The following is a 17,215-nucleotide window of genomic DNA, read 5'->3' on the forward strand; positions in this document are numbered from 1 at the left end:
GCATCTTCTCCTCCCTCATCTCCTCCTCCCGCACCTCCTCCTCCCGCATCTCCTCCTCCCGCACCTCCTCCTCCCGCACCTCCTCCTCCCGCATCTCCTCCTCCCGCATCTCCTCTTCCCGCACCTCCTCCTCCCGCATCTCCTCCTCCCGCATCTCCTCTTCCCGCACCTCCTCCTCCCGCACCTCCTCCTCCCGCACCTCCTCCTCCCGCACCTCCTCCTCCCGCACCTCCTCCTCCCGCACCTCCTCCTCCCGCATCTCCTCCTCCCGCATCTCCTCTTCCCGCATCTCCTCCTCCCCCATCTCTTCTTCCCGCACCTCCTCCTCCCGCATCTCCTCTTCCCGCATCTTCTCCTCCCTCATCTCCTCCTCCCGCACCTCCTCCTCCCGCATCTCCTCCTCCCGCACCTCCTCCTCCCGCACCTCCTCCTCCCGCATCTCCTCCTCCCGCATCTCCTCTTCCCGCATCTCCTCCTCCCCCATCTCTTCTTCCCGCACCTCCTCCTCCCGCATCTCCTCTTCCCGCATCTTCTCCTCCCTCATCTCCTCCTCCCGCACCTCCTCCTCCCGCATCTCCTCCTCCCGCATCGCCTCCTCCCGCATCTCCTCCTCCCGCACCTCCTCCTCCCGCATCTCCTCCTCCCGCATCTCCTCCTCCCGCATCTCCTCCTCCCGCACCTCCTCCTCCCGCACCTCCTCCTCCCGCACCTCCTCCTCCCGCACCTCCTCCTCCCGCACCTCCTCCTCCCGCACCTCCTCCTCCCGCACCTCCTCCTCCCGCATCTCCTCCTCCCGCACCTCCTCCTCCCGCATCTCCTCCTCCCCCATCTCCTCCTCCCGCATCTCCTCCTCCCGCATCTCCTCCTCCCCCATCTCTTCTTCCCGCACCTCCTCCTCCCGCATCTCCTCCTCCCCATCTCTTCTTCCCGCACCTCCTCCTCCCGCATCTCCTCTTCCCGCATCTTCTCCTCCCTCATCTCCTCCTCCCGCATCTCCTCTTCCCGCATCTCCTCCTCCCCCATCTCTTCTTCCCGCACCTCCTCCTCCCGCATCTCCTCCTCCCCCATCTCTTCTTCCCGCACCTCCTCCTCCCGCATCTCCTCTTCCCGCATCTTCTCCTCCCTCATCTCCTCCTCCCGCATCTCCTCTTCCCGCATCTTCTCCTCCCTCATCTCCTCCTCCCGCATCTCCTCTTCCCGCATCTCCTCCTCCCCCATCTCTTCTTCCCGCACCTCCTCCTCCCGCATCTCCTCTTCCCGCATCTTCTCCTCCCTCATCTCCTCCTCCCGCACCTCCTCCTCCCGCATCTCCTCCTCCCGCATCTCCTCCTCCCGCATCTCCTCCTCCCGCATCTCCTCCTCCCCCATCTCTTCTTCCCGCACCTCCTCCTCCCGCATCTCCTCTTCCCGCATCTTCTCCTCCCTCATCTCCTCCTCCCGCACCTCCTCCTCCCGCATCTCCTCCTCCCGCATCTCCTCTTCCCGCATCTTCTCCTCCCTCATCTCCTCCTCCCGCACCTCCTCCTCCCGCATCTCCTCTTCCCGCATCTCCTCCTCCCCCATCTCTTCTTCCCGCACCTCCTCCTCCCGCATCTCCTCTTCCCGCATCTTCTCCTCCCTCATCTCCTCCTCCCGCACCTCCTCCTCGCATCTCCTCCTCCCGCACCTCCTCCTCCCGCACCTCCTCCTCCCGCATCTCCTCCTCCCGCATCTCCTCTTCCCGCATCTCCTCCTCCCCCATCTCTTCTTCCCGCACCTCCTCCTCCCGCATCTCCTCTTCCCGCATCTTCTCCTCCCTCATCTCCTCCTCCCGCACCTCCTCCTCCCGCATCTCCTCCTCCCGCACCTCCTCCTCCCGCATCTCCTCTTCCCGCATCTTCTCCTCCCTCATCTCCTCCTCCCGCACCTCCTCCTCCCGCACCTCCTCCTCCCGCACCTCCTCCTCCCGCACCTCCTCCTCCCGCACCTCCTCCTCCCGCATCTCCTCCTCCCGCATCTCCTCTTCCCGCATCTCCTCCTCCCCCATCTCTTCTTCCCGCACCTCCTCCTCCCGCATCTCCTCTTCCCGCATCTTCTCCTCCCTCATCTCCTCCTCCCGCACCTCCTCCTCCCGCACCTCCTCCTCCCGCACCTCCTCCTCCCGCACCTCCTCCTCCCGCATCTCCTCCTCCCGCATCTCCTCTTCCCGCACCTCCTCCTCCCGCATCTCCTCCTCCCGCATCTCCTCCTCCCGCATCTCCTCCTCCCGCATCTCCTCCTCCCGCACCTCCTCCTCCCGCATCTCCTCCTCCCGCATCTCCTCCTCCCGCACCTCCTCCTCCCGCATCTCCTCCTCCCGCATCTCCTCCTCCCGCATCTCCTCCTCCCGCATCTCCTCCTCCCGCATCTCCTCCTCCCGCATCTCCTCCTCCCGCACCTCCTCCTCCCGCATCTCCTCCTCCCGCACCTCCTCCTCCCGCATCTCCTCCTCCCGCATCTCCTCCTCCCGCACCTCCTCCTCCCGCATCTCCTCCTCCCGCATCTCCTCCTCCCGCACCTCCTCCTCCCGCATCTCCTCCTCCCGCATCTCCTCTTCCCGCACCTCCTCCTCCCGCATCTCCTCCTCCCGCACCTCCTCCTCCTCCCGCATCTCCTCCTCCCGCACCTCCTCCTCCCGCATCTCCTCCTCCCGCATCTCCTCCTCCCGCACCTCCTCCCCCCGCATCTCCTCCTCCTCCCGCATCTCCTCCTCCCGCACCTCCTCCTCCCGCATCTCCTCCTCCCGCATCTCCTCCTCCCGCACCTCCTCCCCCCGCATCTCCTCCTCCCGCATCTCCTCCTCCTCCCGCATCTCCTCCTCCCGCACCTCCTCCTCCCGCACCTCCTCCTCCCGCATCTCCTCCTCCCGCACCTCCTCCTCCCGCACCTCCTCCTCCCGCACCTCCTCCTCCCGCATCTCCTCCTCCCGCACCTCCTCCTCCCGCATCTCCTCCTCCCGCATCTCCTCCTCCCGCACCTCCTCCTCCCGCATCTCCTCCTCCCGCATCTCCTCTTCCCCCATCTCCTCCTCCCGCATCTCCTCCTCCCGCATCTCCTCCTCCCGCACCTCCTCCTCCTCCCGCATCTCCTCCTCCCACATCTCCTCCTCCCGCACCTCCTCCTCCTCCCGCATCTCCTCCTCCCGCACCTCCTCCTCCTCCCGCATCTCCTCCTCCCGCATCTCCTCCTCCTCCCGCATCTCCTCCTCCCGCATCTCCTCCTCCCGCACCTCCTCCTCCTCCCGCATCTCCTCCTCCCACATCTCCTCCTCCCGCACCTCCTCCTCCTCCCGCATCTCCTCCTCCCGCATCTCCTCCTCCCGCACCTCCTCCTCCTCCCGCATCTCCTCCTCCCGCATCTCCCCCTCCCGCATCTCCTCCTCCCGCACCTCCTCCTCCTCCCGTACCTCCTCCTCCCGCACCTCCTCCTCCCGCATCTCCTCTTCCCGCACCTCCTCCTCCCGCACCTCCTCCTCCCGCACCTCCTCCTCCCGCATCTCCTCCTCCCGCATCTCCCCCTCCCGCATCTCCTCCTCCCGCATCTCCCCCTCCCGCATCTCCTCCTCCCGCACCTCCTCCTCCTCCCGCACCTCCTCCTCCCGCACCTCCTCCTCCCGCATCTCCTCTTCCCGCACCTCCTCCTCCCGCACCTCCTCCTCCCGCACCTCCTCCTCCCGCATCTCCTCCTCCCGCACCTCCTCCTCCCGCACCTCCTCCTCCCGCACCTCCTCCTCCCGCATCTCCTCCTCCCGCACCTCCTCCTCCCGCATCTCCTCCTCCCGCATCTCCTCCTCCCGCATCTCCCCCTCCCGCATCTCCTCCTCCCGCACCTCCTCCTCCCGCATCTCCTCCTCCCGCATCTCCTCCTCCCGCATCTCCTCCTCCCGCACCTCCTCCTCCCGCATCTCCTCCTCCCGCATCTCCCCCTCCCGCATCTCCTCCTCCCGCACCTCCTCCTCCCGCATCTCCTCCTCCCGCATCTCCTCCTCCCGCATCTCCTCCTCCCGCACCTCCTCCTCCCGCACCTCCTCCTCCCGCACCTCCTCCTCCCGCATCTCCTCCTCCCGCATCTCTCCCTCCCGCATCTCCTCCTCCCGCATCTCCCCCTCCCGCATCTCCTCCTCCCGCACCTCCTCCTCCTCCCGCACCTCCTCCTCCCGCACCTCCTCCTCCCGCATCTCCTCTTCCCGCACCTCCTCCTCCCGCACCTCCTCCTCCCGCACCTCCTCCTCCCGCACCTCCTCCTCCCGCACCTCCTCCTCCCGCACCTCCTCCTCCCGCACCTCCTCCTCCCGCATCTCCTCCTCCCGCACCTCCTCCTCCCGCATCTCCTCCTCCCGCACCTCCTCCTCCCGCATCTCCTCCTCCCGCATCTCCTCCTCCCGCACCTCCTCCTCCCGCACCTCCTCCTCCCGCATCTCCTCCTCCCGCATCTCCTCCTCCCGCACCTCCTCCTCCCGCACCTCCTCCTCCCGCATCTCCTCCTCCCGCATCTCCTCCTCCCGCATCTCCTCCTCCCGCATCTCCTCCTCCCGCATCTCCTCCTCCCGCACCTCCTCCTCCCGCACCTCCTCCTCCCGCATCTCCTCCTCCCGCATCTCCTCCTCCCGCATCTCCTCCTCCCGCACCTCCTCCTCCCGCATCTCCTCCTCCCGCATCTCCTCCTCCCGCACCTCCTCCTCCCGCACCTCCTCCTCCCGCATCTCCTCCTCCCGCATCTCCTCCTCCCGCATCTCCTCCTCCCGCATCTCCTCCTCCCGCATCTCCTCCTCCCGCATCTCCTCCTCCCGCATCTCCTCCTCCCGCACCTCCTCCTCCCGCATCTCCTCCTCCCGCACCTCCTCCTCCCGCACCTCCTCCTCCCCCATCTCCTCCTCCCGCATCTCCTCCTCCCGCATCTCCTCTTCCCGCATCTCCTCCTCCCGCATCTCCTCCTCCCGCATCTCCTCCTCCCGCATCTCCTCCTCCCGCATCTCCTCCTCCCGCACCTCCTCCTCCCGCACCTCCTCCTCCCGCACCTCCTCCTCCCGCACCTCCTCCTCCCGCACCTCCTCTTCCTGCATCTCCTCCTCCCGCATCTCCTCTTCCCGCATCTCCTCCTCCCGCATCTCCTCCTCCCGCATCTCCTCCTCACGCATCTCCTCCTCCCGCATCTCCTCTTCCCGCATCTCCTCCTCCCGCATCTCCTCCTCCCGCACCTCCTCCTCCCGCATCTCCTCCTCCCGCACCTCCTCCTCCCGCATCTCCTCTTCCCGCATCTCCTCCTCCTGCATCTCCTCCTCCCGCATCTCCTCTTCCCGCATCTCCTCCTCCTGCACCTCCTCCTCCCGCACCTCCTCTTCCTGCATCTCCTCTTCCCGCATCTTCCCTTCCCGCCCCGGCTCCTTCAGGTCCACTCACCCACTCACTTAGGCCTGCTTCTCTGGGTCATGACCAGGTCAGTGAGAACATATGCGAGCTGAGCCCTCATTTATACAGTCTAGTCGTGACTAGAGTCAAATTTAAAGATGTTTTATTTCTGCTCAAGAAATTTTGGAAATTCTGCTGTGACACAACTCTAAGGAGCTGCTCAATGTGACTCAGGTGGGGGAACGTCTCCTGCGAAAGGCCATGGAAATGTTTTTGGCAGCAGGAGAGCACCCAGTGACACTATGTAAGCGAATGGCGTAGCTGTGTTTCAATAAAACTTTATTTACAAAAATGTGACGAGCTGGTTGGCCCTCAGGTCATAGTTTGCAGACCCTTGATATAAATGGAGACCTTTAAAGTGAGTCTTTTATTTTTTTTTTAATTTTATTGTTGATAGTATTATAGATTTCCCCATTTTCCCCCTTGCCTCCCACCACCTGGTTCCCACCCTGCCCCAGGCATTCACCACCCTGTTGTCTGTGTATTTCAAAATCAATTATTTTTTTATATTCTTTTTTTTTTGTCCTCATATGGTTTCAGTTTTGTCTGTATTACACAGAATTTTGTAAAAACATTGATGGCAGAATATGCATTATCACTTTAAATTATTTTTTGGTACATAAGTCAGTCCAGACCTCGTCACCATGATAGAGAGCTATAAGGTGGTAATAATTTTAAAAGTGCACATTATGGGGTAGAATACATTGATGCAGCAGGTGAAATGATGTAAGGAGCACTGTTTTTATATTTTTAAGGTGAAACTGGACCGATGGTGGCTGCTACTTTGAAACTTGGAATTGCTATCCTAAATGGTGGGAACTCCACAGTGCAGCAGGTGAGTCTCTAAGCCGCTGCCATGATGCTCTTTCAGACCATGGGCCGCCTAGTCCCCCTGTTGAACGCCTTTAGCCGTCCTCAAAGCACTACCAAGTGTGCGACGTTTCATTTTCTACGTAAATATGTCTTCATTTTCTAGTCATCTTGTCCCAGCATCCAAGGGTTTTCTTGGTGCACTGAAAGCTCGATGTTAATAATGTGTTAAAACAATGTATGGGCACTTCCGCCCTTTAGAGCAGTGGTTCTCAACCTGTGGGTCGCGACCCCTTTGGGGCTGGAACGACCCTTTCACAGGGGTCGCCTAAGACCATCGGAAGACACATATACAATTACATATTGTTTTTGTGATTCATCACTATGCTTTCATTATGTTCCATTTGTAACAATGAAAATACATCCTGCATATCAGATATTTACATGACGATTCATAACAGTAGCAACATTACAGTGATGAAGTAGCAACGAACATAATTTTATGTTGGGGGTCCGCACAACATGAGGACTGTACTAAAGGGTCGCGGCAGGAGGAAGGTTGAGAACCACTGCTTTAGAGACTTGCCGGGGATGTGGTGTCACCACGGGCTGCGGTTCACGCCACCCAGTCGGCAAAGTTGCTTCTTACCGAGACCTAGTTGGGTGACCTGTTTGTCACATTACAGGAATTATTTTCGTTGTAGTTCTTTCTAGTCTCCTGAGAAATGAGAAAAATCACTTCCCAGCACAGTTTGAACTATGTTCTGTTTAAAAGTCGGACATGATTTGGGCTGAAATTTTAGTAACTTCAACCAACCAGTTGCGACAAAGGGTACCTGTATATACTGAATATTATTTTATCTTTATTACGGAAGAGAAAGCGTGTTTGTTGCTTTTTTTCTTAACAATAAATGAGGTTTGAATGCAGTGGCTTATGTGTTTACTGCAGAAAATGCTCGACTACCTCAAGGAGAAGAAGGACGTGGGTTTCTTCCAGAGCCTCGCAGGCCTGATGCAGTCATGCAGGTGAGCCCCTATGCGTCATGCAGGGGAGCCCCTGATGCATCATGCAGGTGAGACCCTGTGCAGTCATGCAGGGGAGCCCCTGATGCATCATGCAGGTGAGACCCTGTGCAGTCATGCAGGTGAGCCCCGTGCAGTCATGCAGGGGAGCCCCGTGCAGTCATGCAGGGAGCCCCATGCAGTCATTCAGGGGAGCCCTGTGCAGTCATGCAGGGGAGCCCCATGCAGTCATTCAGGGAAGCCCTGATGCAGGCATCCAGGTGAGCCCCTGATGCATCATGCAGGGGAGCCCCCATGCAGTCATGCAGGGGAGCCCCCGTGCAGTCATGCAGGGGAGCCCGACACAGTCGTGCAGGGGAGTCAGACACAGTCAGGCAGGGGAGCCCCGTGCAGTCATGCAGGAGAGCCCGACACAGTCATGCAGGGAAGCCCCTGTATAGTCATGCAGGGGAGCCCCCACTCGCTGTTTCCGTTCTAACTCAGGTGGTGTTTTTCAAAGAGTTTACATTATGGACAATGATTAACACAGAAGAACATTTAATGATGAAACACTTTAAAGGGAGGCAGAAGTTGCTGTATTATTTTCTATCTTGATGTTGTGTTAATAATATCTTAATTACTAAGTTACTCGATGTTAATAATGTGTTAAAACAATCCTCCCTGTGCTTAATATAGGGGCCTGGAATTGCTGTGCCCTCTGCAACCCTTTAATATGAGTGGCGCATGATTTTTAAAAGAAAAAAGAAAATTCTACTTAGTTTTATTTGGGAGCTTATAGACCATTTCTCATTTTTCCTAAAAAAATGGTCCTCAACTAACTAATTTATGATAATTACTTTCTAGTTTTACAGCATTTAAAATCAGACAGTATTTGACCAAGGCCCCTGGCACACACTGAGTGTAATAAGCTATTCCACGTGGGAAAACGCGGTCATTGTAATTATATTTAAGTATGTCTGCCAGCTTTATAATGTGCTCCCAGTGGAGCCCACGATGGCTCACATTGGACTTCACAGGGGTCAGTTCAGCGTGTGCGCTGGGAGAGACTCGTCCGCCACCAGGAAGGGGGCTGGTGGGCCTTGAGCTGGGGCGCGTTTGCAGTGTATGTTGACATCGGTTCACATTTCAAGACGCGGTTTCCAGACATTTGCTCCTGTGAGTCCTCTGAGTGCGTTTCTCCCTGTCATTGCAGCGTCCTCGACCTGAACGCCTTTGAGCGGCAGAACAAAGCTGAAGGGCTGGGGATGGTGACCGAGGAAGGAACAGGTATGGGTTAAATGGTGACCAAGGACGGATCAGGTATGGATTCCTTAAAGTAGAAGGTCGCCTGCTCCCCCTTCCTTCCTGAAACGAATCAGCTATCAGTTACCTTTTCAATACAGAGAGACACAGGTTTTCTTTAAATGGACAAAACGCTTATGTGACTCAGTTAAAGCCCCTAACTGGCCACTCATGCAGGTCACACCCAAATCCAACCGTATTGTTACTGGCTGTCGGTGGCCTTCCCCTGCTTGGGCGGTAGAAGAAGATCCCTATTAGAGAATTATCCACAAAGTGAGAAAGCGCATGGGTGAACACATTAGGAACATGCCTTCGCCAGCAGGCTGTCGGTCCCCCAGACATCGCTGCCTACTGCCCCCTCCCGGCAGCTGTCCTGTATCTCACGGACCCAGGCATCTTTGCAAGCGCAAATTCTTTGATGAAGGAACTTGAAGAGTAATGTTTGTTTAGATAGCTCTGATCACAATTTACATGTGCACAAAAACGACTCACATAATCTTAGAGTTTTTCCTCTCTATAAATGGATGCATATATAAACTAGGAAAATGAGCACATGGTGCAGTGGAAGCAGAAATAACTATTGTTGCACACCTATTTTAATATTTATTAAGAGAAAAATCTTCAATATTTTTTTATTTGTTTTTATTCTTTTGTGTTTGATTTTTAAATTAACTTAGTTTGGGTAAGCCTCTATGTGTTTATCTGTTTTTGTGTGTTTGGTCTGGTTTGGAGTTATCGATATATTAGTTTTGGAACATTGGTTTTTCTATTAAGCCAATCTTGCTGCAAACAATAAATTTCCTCCCACTTGCCATTGGTAGACTGCTGGCCTTTCTGAGATAATTTAGAATGAACTAATCTCTCTATCTCTGTATATTTTTGTTCTCACAGTAGGAAAAAGAATTAGTGCATATTTCTTGCTGGATTTAAAAGACAATCATTTAGACATATTCTAATGCCGCTGCCGTTCCTGTGTGGTTTTCTCTTGTGCTTGGCAGTTGAATGTGTAGGTTCCATCACCAAATAGCAGTTGTACAATAACTTAATTGTGTGAGCTACCTTCAAGATAACCCCAGCGGCAGCCTACTTAGGTTTTCTGAGAATGCATATGAAGGAAAATGTCTTGGAGTTTGGGTCACAGTCCCACCTCTGGCCTGAGGGCCCGAGGGGAGCTCAGAGCCACAGTCTCGGGCCGGCCTCTCCCCCGGAGTCCGGGGCAGTTCCCAGCTATAAAGGCCTGAAAATGAGTGAATTCTCTGTTCAAAGTCTGACTTCCCTGTATTGGAATTAGAACTCTTTCATTTTTCCTTGACGCTGCACCTAAAGTTACTAATGCTCTAAACACAATGTCAGGAATCGTTAGCCAGTTCATAGCCCCTACGAGGGCATGGCGGCCACCCAGGATTAATTTCCTGGGTCTTCTGCCTGTTGTCAGCCAGGGGAGGATGCAACACCTGTGACCCCAAATCAGAAACAGCTGGGTGGGAGCGGCAGGCTCCTGTGACAATCGCCATCTCTCAGTAGGAGCTGGATCTGCTTTGTCTGTGCTTTGTCACCACACACGCCAAGTATTGCCCAAACTGATGGACGCCTTTTCTATTTCACTCCTTACTAACAGCAAGACAAAAACAAACCTCAACTTTTCTCTTCCCCCATTTCCTTTTCTTCCGACTACTGTGCGCACTGTCCTTCCTTCTGCAGCCGTCACTCACGAGCATGGTAACTATCCAATGAGCCGCCCGTGGCCACTGACTCCCCGATTGCTGCAGCTTTTCCCTGGACAGTGGCAGTCTGTGCGCTTTCCTCTTATAGACCTTCCATCGGCAGTTTTAACAAGTAGATCATTTCCTTTAGACTATTACGCATCCTGTATTTAAAAAATGCATATACCAATGTTTTCTTTTTCCCCTTTTTCTCTGAGGATATGCATATTAGACACAAAGGAGCAACAAGCACTTAAGTTTTTGGATGTTCTGTTCTGTTTCTTTCATTTAAAAAGTCTGGGAGACCCAGTGTTTGCGACGGTTGTGAACACGGGTGACTGCGGGGGTGCAGGGTCTCCCGGGGCCTCTCTGTCGGGGACGCACTGGGGCTTTCCGGCTGCGCAGCTGGGGCACCGGACACCAGCGGCCACAGCCCCTGCCCTCCCCTCCACGCACTGAGCGGGCGTGGGCGCCTCTCTTCCTTTCAGAGAATCACAGGTTAAAACTAATTGTTATTCTTCAGACCGAATTGAAAGAACGCTAGGATAATAGGAATATTTGCTCTTCAAACTCATATAACAAAGTTGGTATTAACATTTCAGATCGTCTCTAAAAGACATACAAGGGGGATAAGGAAGGGGTTGAGGTGATATGACTTTCCAGAGCAAGATCAGCTCAACGGACTCTGACTTCTGGCATATTTTAAAAGCGTGTGACGCAGCCATTCTGTTAAGATTTTACAAAAGATAAGAAAAGCATGTTCCCTCATCAGAGAAGGAAAGTGGCTCATTCCTCTGCAGTCAAACGCGGAGAAACCTGAAAAGGATAAACTGTGAGTGATGTCGCTCCCGGGCTGGCAGCTCCTGCCCTGGGCCACCGTCTGCCCGAGCTCAGACTTCCCTGTGATCACTCGCTGTCTCGCTGGGATGATGAAATGGCCGAGGATGTAGCCGAGGAAAATGTGTCACTTAAGCACATAAACCTTTTGCTACCCACCCACAACCCTACAAGGAGGCGTTGTCCCACTTCATTGTTTCTTTCAAATATATTTTTATTGACTTCAGAAAGGAAGTGGGAGGGAGGGAGAGAGATAGAAACATCAATGAGAGAGAATCATTGATCAGCTGCCTCCTGCACGCCCCTTACTGGCAATTGAGCCTGTAACCTGGGCATGTGCCCTGACCGGGAATGGAACCGGGACCTCCTGGTTCATAAGTTGATGCTCAACCACTGAGCCACACCAGCCGGGCAGGCTGTGCCTTTATTTAGTGTTATCGCCACCTCTACTAACACGAAGCTCTCCACATTTGTAGAAATGGTCATGCAGGTTGTGAAGAGCAAGTGAGGGCAGAGCCCTTTATCCCCATTTTATAGATGAGAAGATTAAGGCAGAGAGAACCACTCGCCCTCAGCAGCGACATTTCAATAACCCTCCTTTATTATAGTGTCAGAAATTCAAGCCCTTGTCATTAAAACCACCGGCAGAGGAGAGCTCCTCGCAGTAGGTACACTTGGCAGTGACCACAGGCAACCTTGCAAGGATGTAGGAGCCTTTTCAACCCCGTTTCATCACTGATGACTAACCTCAGTTCATGGTCCAGCGCGCTTTCTCCTGGCCGTCCCAGGTGGCCTGATCTCCTGTGCTCCCCGACAGAAAGCCTCACCCCTCTGGCGGCACCTGCTCCTGCAGCATGGGCGGCGGCAGCATTTCCACCAGGTGCAAATGTGTCCATCACACAGTTGCACCCATGTCATACCAGCTCACCTGTTCACCTGGCAGGAATGGAGGCCCCCCCCCAATTCTGCTGTGAGCAGGCGTTCTCGTGTAAGTGAAGCTATGGTGTGTGTATACGGTTGAGAGGAAATACTGCGCAGGCCAGCAATGGCCAGCACCCTGGTGTAGATGAGGGTGCGGGGCACTGAGCATGTCAGGCCCACAGGGGGAGCGTGACATTGACCTCAGTGTCAACTGTTCTGTGTCCTCTCAACAGTTACTGCACTTGAATATATGCACATTGAACGTATGTGCATGGCTTATGGATTTGATTTTCTGGGGAAACACATTTCAACAGGCTCCCAAGAATCAATCATCCATGGAACTGCTAATATTTTGATCTGAGCCTCATTTGAAAGGCCCTTCTGGTGATGCTGAGTGTCATGGATGATGAGTTTAGTTTCTCGGCCCAGACTGTTCTCTCTCCTTTGTCCCGTCGTGAACATAAACCCTAAGGAATGGGCTTAGCAGCCATGTGAGGAGATTCAAACCACGTGCTTCTAGCGGGCGAGCTTGCCACGGCACTGGCTGCTCACCTGGTGATTTTAGTTTGGTTGCCAAATAGCGGATCTTACAGCCTCACAGGGAAACCAGTACAGTGACGTCATGTACTTTTTTAAATGTTTATATTAAAAAACATAATGGTTTTGCTTCCTAATCCTCCCGATTCTATGAGCCTATCCCTTTGAAAGTCACAGATGCAGACTGGTAAGTCCATCTGCTCCGCCATTGTCATCGTCACTGCCATCCAGGGGCACATGCACCATCGCAGCTCTCTCAGCCGGAAGTGCTCCCAGTCTGAGGAGTTATTATTTTTTAAACATATAAATACATTCATCCACTTGCCAAACAACATTTTTTGTCATTTTTATTCCTAAACTATATGTTGAATGCTCATATACTGAACATTTTCTTCACTTTTTGCTTAAAAATCAGCTTGCAGTGTGTGGTACAGGTTTTTTGTTTGTTTCTTTGTGCTTCTGCTTTCGAAGTCGCTTGTGATAAAGACACATTTAAATGGAAATATAGGTGGAATGACAGCCCTTTCTGCCGTCACCCTTCCCCACAAGCACATTTTCTCCCAATGATGCAGCGTAAGCAGATGTAACTGTAACACTGGCCATTGATGCAGTAATCATTCCTGTCCACATCTATCAGAAATTAGAGGGTGAGAACAAAAGTCTAAACCCTCAGGTTGCTCCTAAAATGTTGCCAAGCCCATGCTGCTCCTTTTAACAGAGAGAAACCTGGGTGTTAAGGTTCACAGGCTCTTTTCTGACTAAGAAAATGGGCTTCTATCTGCCAAGCTAATGGTCTCATGAGCTTCAGATAGAGGCGGGCTGCCCGGTGCCGGCCCAACGTGCGGGGAGATGGAGGAGGGACGGGACATGCTCACTTGCTTGGTGGGTAACGCCTGGACTTCCCTGCAGGCGAGAAGGTTCTTCAGGACGATGAGTTCACCTGCGACCTCTTCCGCTTCCTGCAGCTGCTCTGCGAGGGACACAACTCAGGTGTGTGAGGCCTGAGGCTGGAGGCTGGTGCCCAGGAAGACGTGCTTGCCGCCAGTACTGACAGAGGCCTGTCAGTTGTGATGACGGGTCAGCCCTGCAGGGGGTGCTCAGCCCCAGCTCAGCCACGTGAGCCGGGCCGAGTCCCGCTTTCTGTGCTGCATCACTGCCTGGCAGCCCGCTGCAGCCATCTCACTGTTCCAGTCAGTTGTTCTGATGTGGAGAAGACAGGTGGCCGGTGGGGAAAGACACACCAGAGAGATCTATGTAGGGAGCTCTGTGGCTTGCTTTCCTCTGTGCCCCTGGTGCCCGGGGACGGTGCCACAGCATCACCTAGGGTGCCATGTTCCATGCCCTGTTTATGGGTGTGGCTCTCTATGGCCATGCGTCCGGGAGGGCGGGAGCGGGGCGGGACTCTCCTCTCTTCCCTGTCACTGAGCACAGTCCTAGGAGCAGAGGACCATGGGTAATCTAATCACGGTCTCCTAGACGGTGGAGCTCCTATCCCATCCCCAGGCCCGGAGCTCCAGAGCGAGGGATCGGGAACGGTCAGCACCCTCTGAGACAGAAATGGACTATTTAGGTTCTGGGAAGCCCCAGGCAGGTTTATGGGGGGTCCCTCACTTCTTATGGACACTATGAACTACTTCATATTAAAACTGCTCCGGGCCACAAGGATTTTGCTGGAGACATCATTTGCTGGTGGAGTGATTCAGATAACGAGTCATTTTACACTTTGGAACAAGAGGTAATAACATCGTTTGGTCTCCTACAGATTTTCAGAATTACCTGAGGACTCAGACTGGCAACAACACCACCGTGAACATCATCATCTCCACCGTGGACTACCTGCTGCGGGTGCAGGTACGCGGCCTCGTGGGTGCTTGGCCGAGATAACACGGCGAGTTCCTGTGTGAGGGTCTCCTGTCAGGACTTGTCAGACGTTCCGCCTTTGATCCGTCTCTGACCGAGCCTCCGGGTGAGCGGCCACCTTGGCTGTCTCTGATCCTGGCTCCACTTTCCTCATCATGTCCTTTCTACAAGTGCGGATTTTTCCCCACGTTTTTTAGCTTTGATGGCATTGAAATTTTCTTTTCATTTTGTAAAGCCCTGACATGCTGTGCTCCCCTTTGCAGCTGATGGATAAATAGGGGAAGGATATTTGGAACATTCTCAGGAATGGGAAAGAAAGGCATTCAGACCACCTAGATACTTAAATTTAATAACCTCAGGTTTGATCCTTTCGGCTGTCCTAATATTATTTTTATTCACTTCCCAATCTGTTATGTAGAACGATTTCCTGTTAGAGTTCAGAGCTGAGCAGGCCAGCTTTGGCCTCACACTGTGCCTCCCCCTCGGCCTCTCTTCCAGGAGTCCATCAGTGATTTCTATTGGTACTACTCGGGGAAAGACGTGATCGATGAGCAAGGACAGCGGAACTTCTCCAAAGCAATTCAAGTAGCAAAACAAGTGTTTAACACTCTCACGGAGTATATCCAGGTAAACACGTACCCACTTCTGCTATTTGGAGAGAGAAAGAAAACAGGAGTCCACCGGTTACCCTGGAATCCCATGGGCAAAGGCAACAGGATAAAAGCCCTTTCCTGTCACCATCCCATGGCTGATCGACCTCGTCTGCAGATCCTTAGCCAGGGATGATGGCCACAAGGTTCGGTGGAGAGGGGATCTTCACGGAACGACTTGCTTTACCCTTTGGCGGACTGAGGGGTCCTTAACTCCTCGGGGCGTGGCCCACGGTGTTGACTGAGGTCTCCAGGGCCTGGTGTATAAACTAAGCTCGCAGCCAGCATTGGGGGGGGGGGGGGCATTGAACCACTTGACCATATTCCAGGAAAGCGAGGAAAAAGTGTCATGGAGACTTTATAAAAAAGAAGAGACTGGTGCTTGACAGCTTCATGTTAGTGTGTGTGTGTGTGTGTGTGTGTGATTTTATAATATAACCATGTATGAGATAGGTAAAATCCCAAATACTGTGAGGAATATACCTTTCTTAAATATTGATTTGTTTTATGTTCTCTTTAGGCTTAACCTGTCTTAAATTTGTCTTAACCTGCAAAATTTGAAAAGATTTTATAAAATTCTGGGTTTTTTTTCCAACCAGCCACACTTGGCTGTTTCCTGGAGGCCAGTCCGTCCTCTTTCCTTCCTACCTTCTCCATGGGCGGGGTTAGCAGTACCTCTGCGTCAGGGAGCCGCTGGGCACAGTGCCCCGTGCTGAGGGCAAACAGGAGAGGGGGGTGGTAGTTTGCTTCCTTGGACTGAGCATAATCTTGGGGGGCAGGTTATGTGAAATAACAGCCACATGCCCGGATGTGGGGAGGGACAGGTGTGGTCGGACAGGTGAGTGAGTGCCTGTCCCTGAGGGCACCCTTATCATCACTGCACAGTTTACATTTTGGGGTCTTTCTTTTCAGACTACGTGTTGGTGATAAGAGATGTTGATTTTGCCCCTATTGTTGGCAGTGACGTTATCAGCAATGATGCCGTTGGTCTGTTTCCCTGTAGGGTCCGTGCACCGGGAACCAGCAGAGCCTGGCCCACAGCCGGCTCTGGGACGCGGTCGTGGGCTTCCTCCACGTGTTTGCCCACATGCAGATGAAGCTGTCCCAGGTAAAGGCACCGCCTCCCGCCCTCCTAGATGCCGGCGGGGACACCAGTCACTCGCACACAAAGCATGCTCTCCCTTATTTCACATCACCTTTCTTAGCTTACTTCTTTATACGTCTTGTACTCCACATTTAAACACATTTTCTTAAATGAAAGAACTGCATGCACCCTGGCCAGTGTTGCTCAGTGGGTTGGAGCGTTGTTCCATGCACCAAGGCACATACCCAGGTTGCTCGTTCTATCCCTAGTCGGGGGCAACTGATCACTATTTCTCTCTCACATCAATGTTTCTCTCCCTTCCCGCTTTCTCTTGAATCAGTGAGAACATGTCCTAGGGTGAGGATTAAAAAAAATGTAATAATTTTATGCAAGCTGAGAATAGATGAGAGCTATCATTCAAATTTGAGAGCAAAAGATACTGAAGCCTTGACTATAGGAGAAATAAAAGAGTTTAGTCCCAGTGTTGAACATTTGCAACCCTTCGGGGACCCACGTCTCCATGACACTCACCGAAGCTCCCTCCTCCCTGCCAATGAGGGGACACGGATTTGAACTCCGCCAGGCCCCGGGGAAGGGAGAGGTGTGCACATGGGGTCCACATAAGCAGCTGCCCTCCACAGAGGAACTCTCCCACTAGCAGGAAAATCAACTTCATGAAAGTCAAAGAGAGAAAGTAGCTCTAAGGATAAGCCAATAAACATAGATTGTTGGCTTTTCCTTGGTCCTGAGATGCTGGGAGGGGTCGCCGTGGGTGGAGCAGTGCCTCCGGGGGAGCACTCAGGTTCCTGCTGCATTTGCTGGGACGGTGTCCAATGCCACATGTTGCTCTTTCCAGGATTCCAGTCAAATCGAGCTCCTGAAAGAGCTGATGGACCTGCAGAAGGACATGGTGGTCATGCTGCTGTCCATGTTGGAAGGTAGCCTCGGCTTCGTGTTCGTTTGTGCTTAGAGGTTTACATTGTGCACATCCAGATCACCTTGATTCTTCTACTTTAAGGGCCAATATTCAGCTTCCACCCCCAGATAGGACAGATGCCCGGGTTTACTGGGGGCTTTGTAAAC

General features: G+C 54.1%; 2 protein-coding genes across 2 annotated transcripts in view; both read left to right on the plus strand.

The window, feature by feature from the left end:
• GPR137B (G protein-coupled receptor 137B) overlaps positions 1-17,215 on the plus strand; it is a 499,787-nt gene that overhangs the window by 397,827 nt on the left and 84,745 nt on the right. The window lies entirely within an intron of this gene.
• Positions 1-17,215, plus strand: part of RYR2 (ryanodine receptor 2) — a gene marked incomplete at its 5' end in the record, with an annotated part of 202,230 nt that overhangs the window by 166,542 nt on the left and 18,473 nt on the right. Inside the window, 8 exon segments of the mRNA XM_081114327.1 lie at positions 6,182-6,261; positions 7,186-7,262; positions 8,452-8,525; positions 13,448-13,528; positions 14,301-14,389; positions 14,897-15,025; positions 16,052-16,156; positions 16,989-17,070. Of these exon segments, the coding sequence (XP_080970453.1) occupies positions 6,182-6,261; positions 7,186-7,262; positions 8,452-8,525; positions 13,448-13,528; positions 14,301-14,389; positions 14,897-15,025; positions 16,052-16,156; positions 16,989-17,070 (717 nt within the window).

This window comes from Myotis nattereri (assembly GCF_964212035.1).
Source record: "Myotis nattereri genome assembly, chromosome: 20".
In the NCBI taxonomy this organism is placed as follows: Eukaryota; Metazoa; Chordata; class Mammalia; order Chiroptera; family Vespertilionidae; genus Myotis; species Myotis nattereri.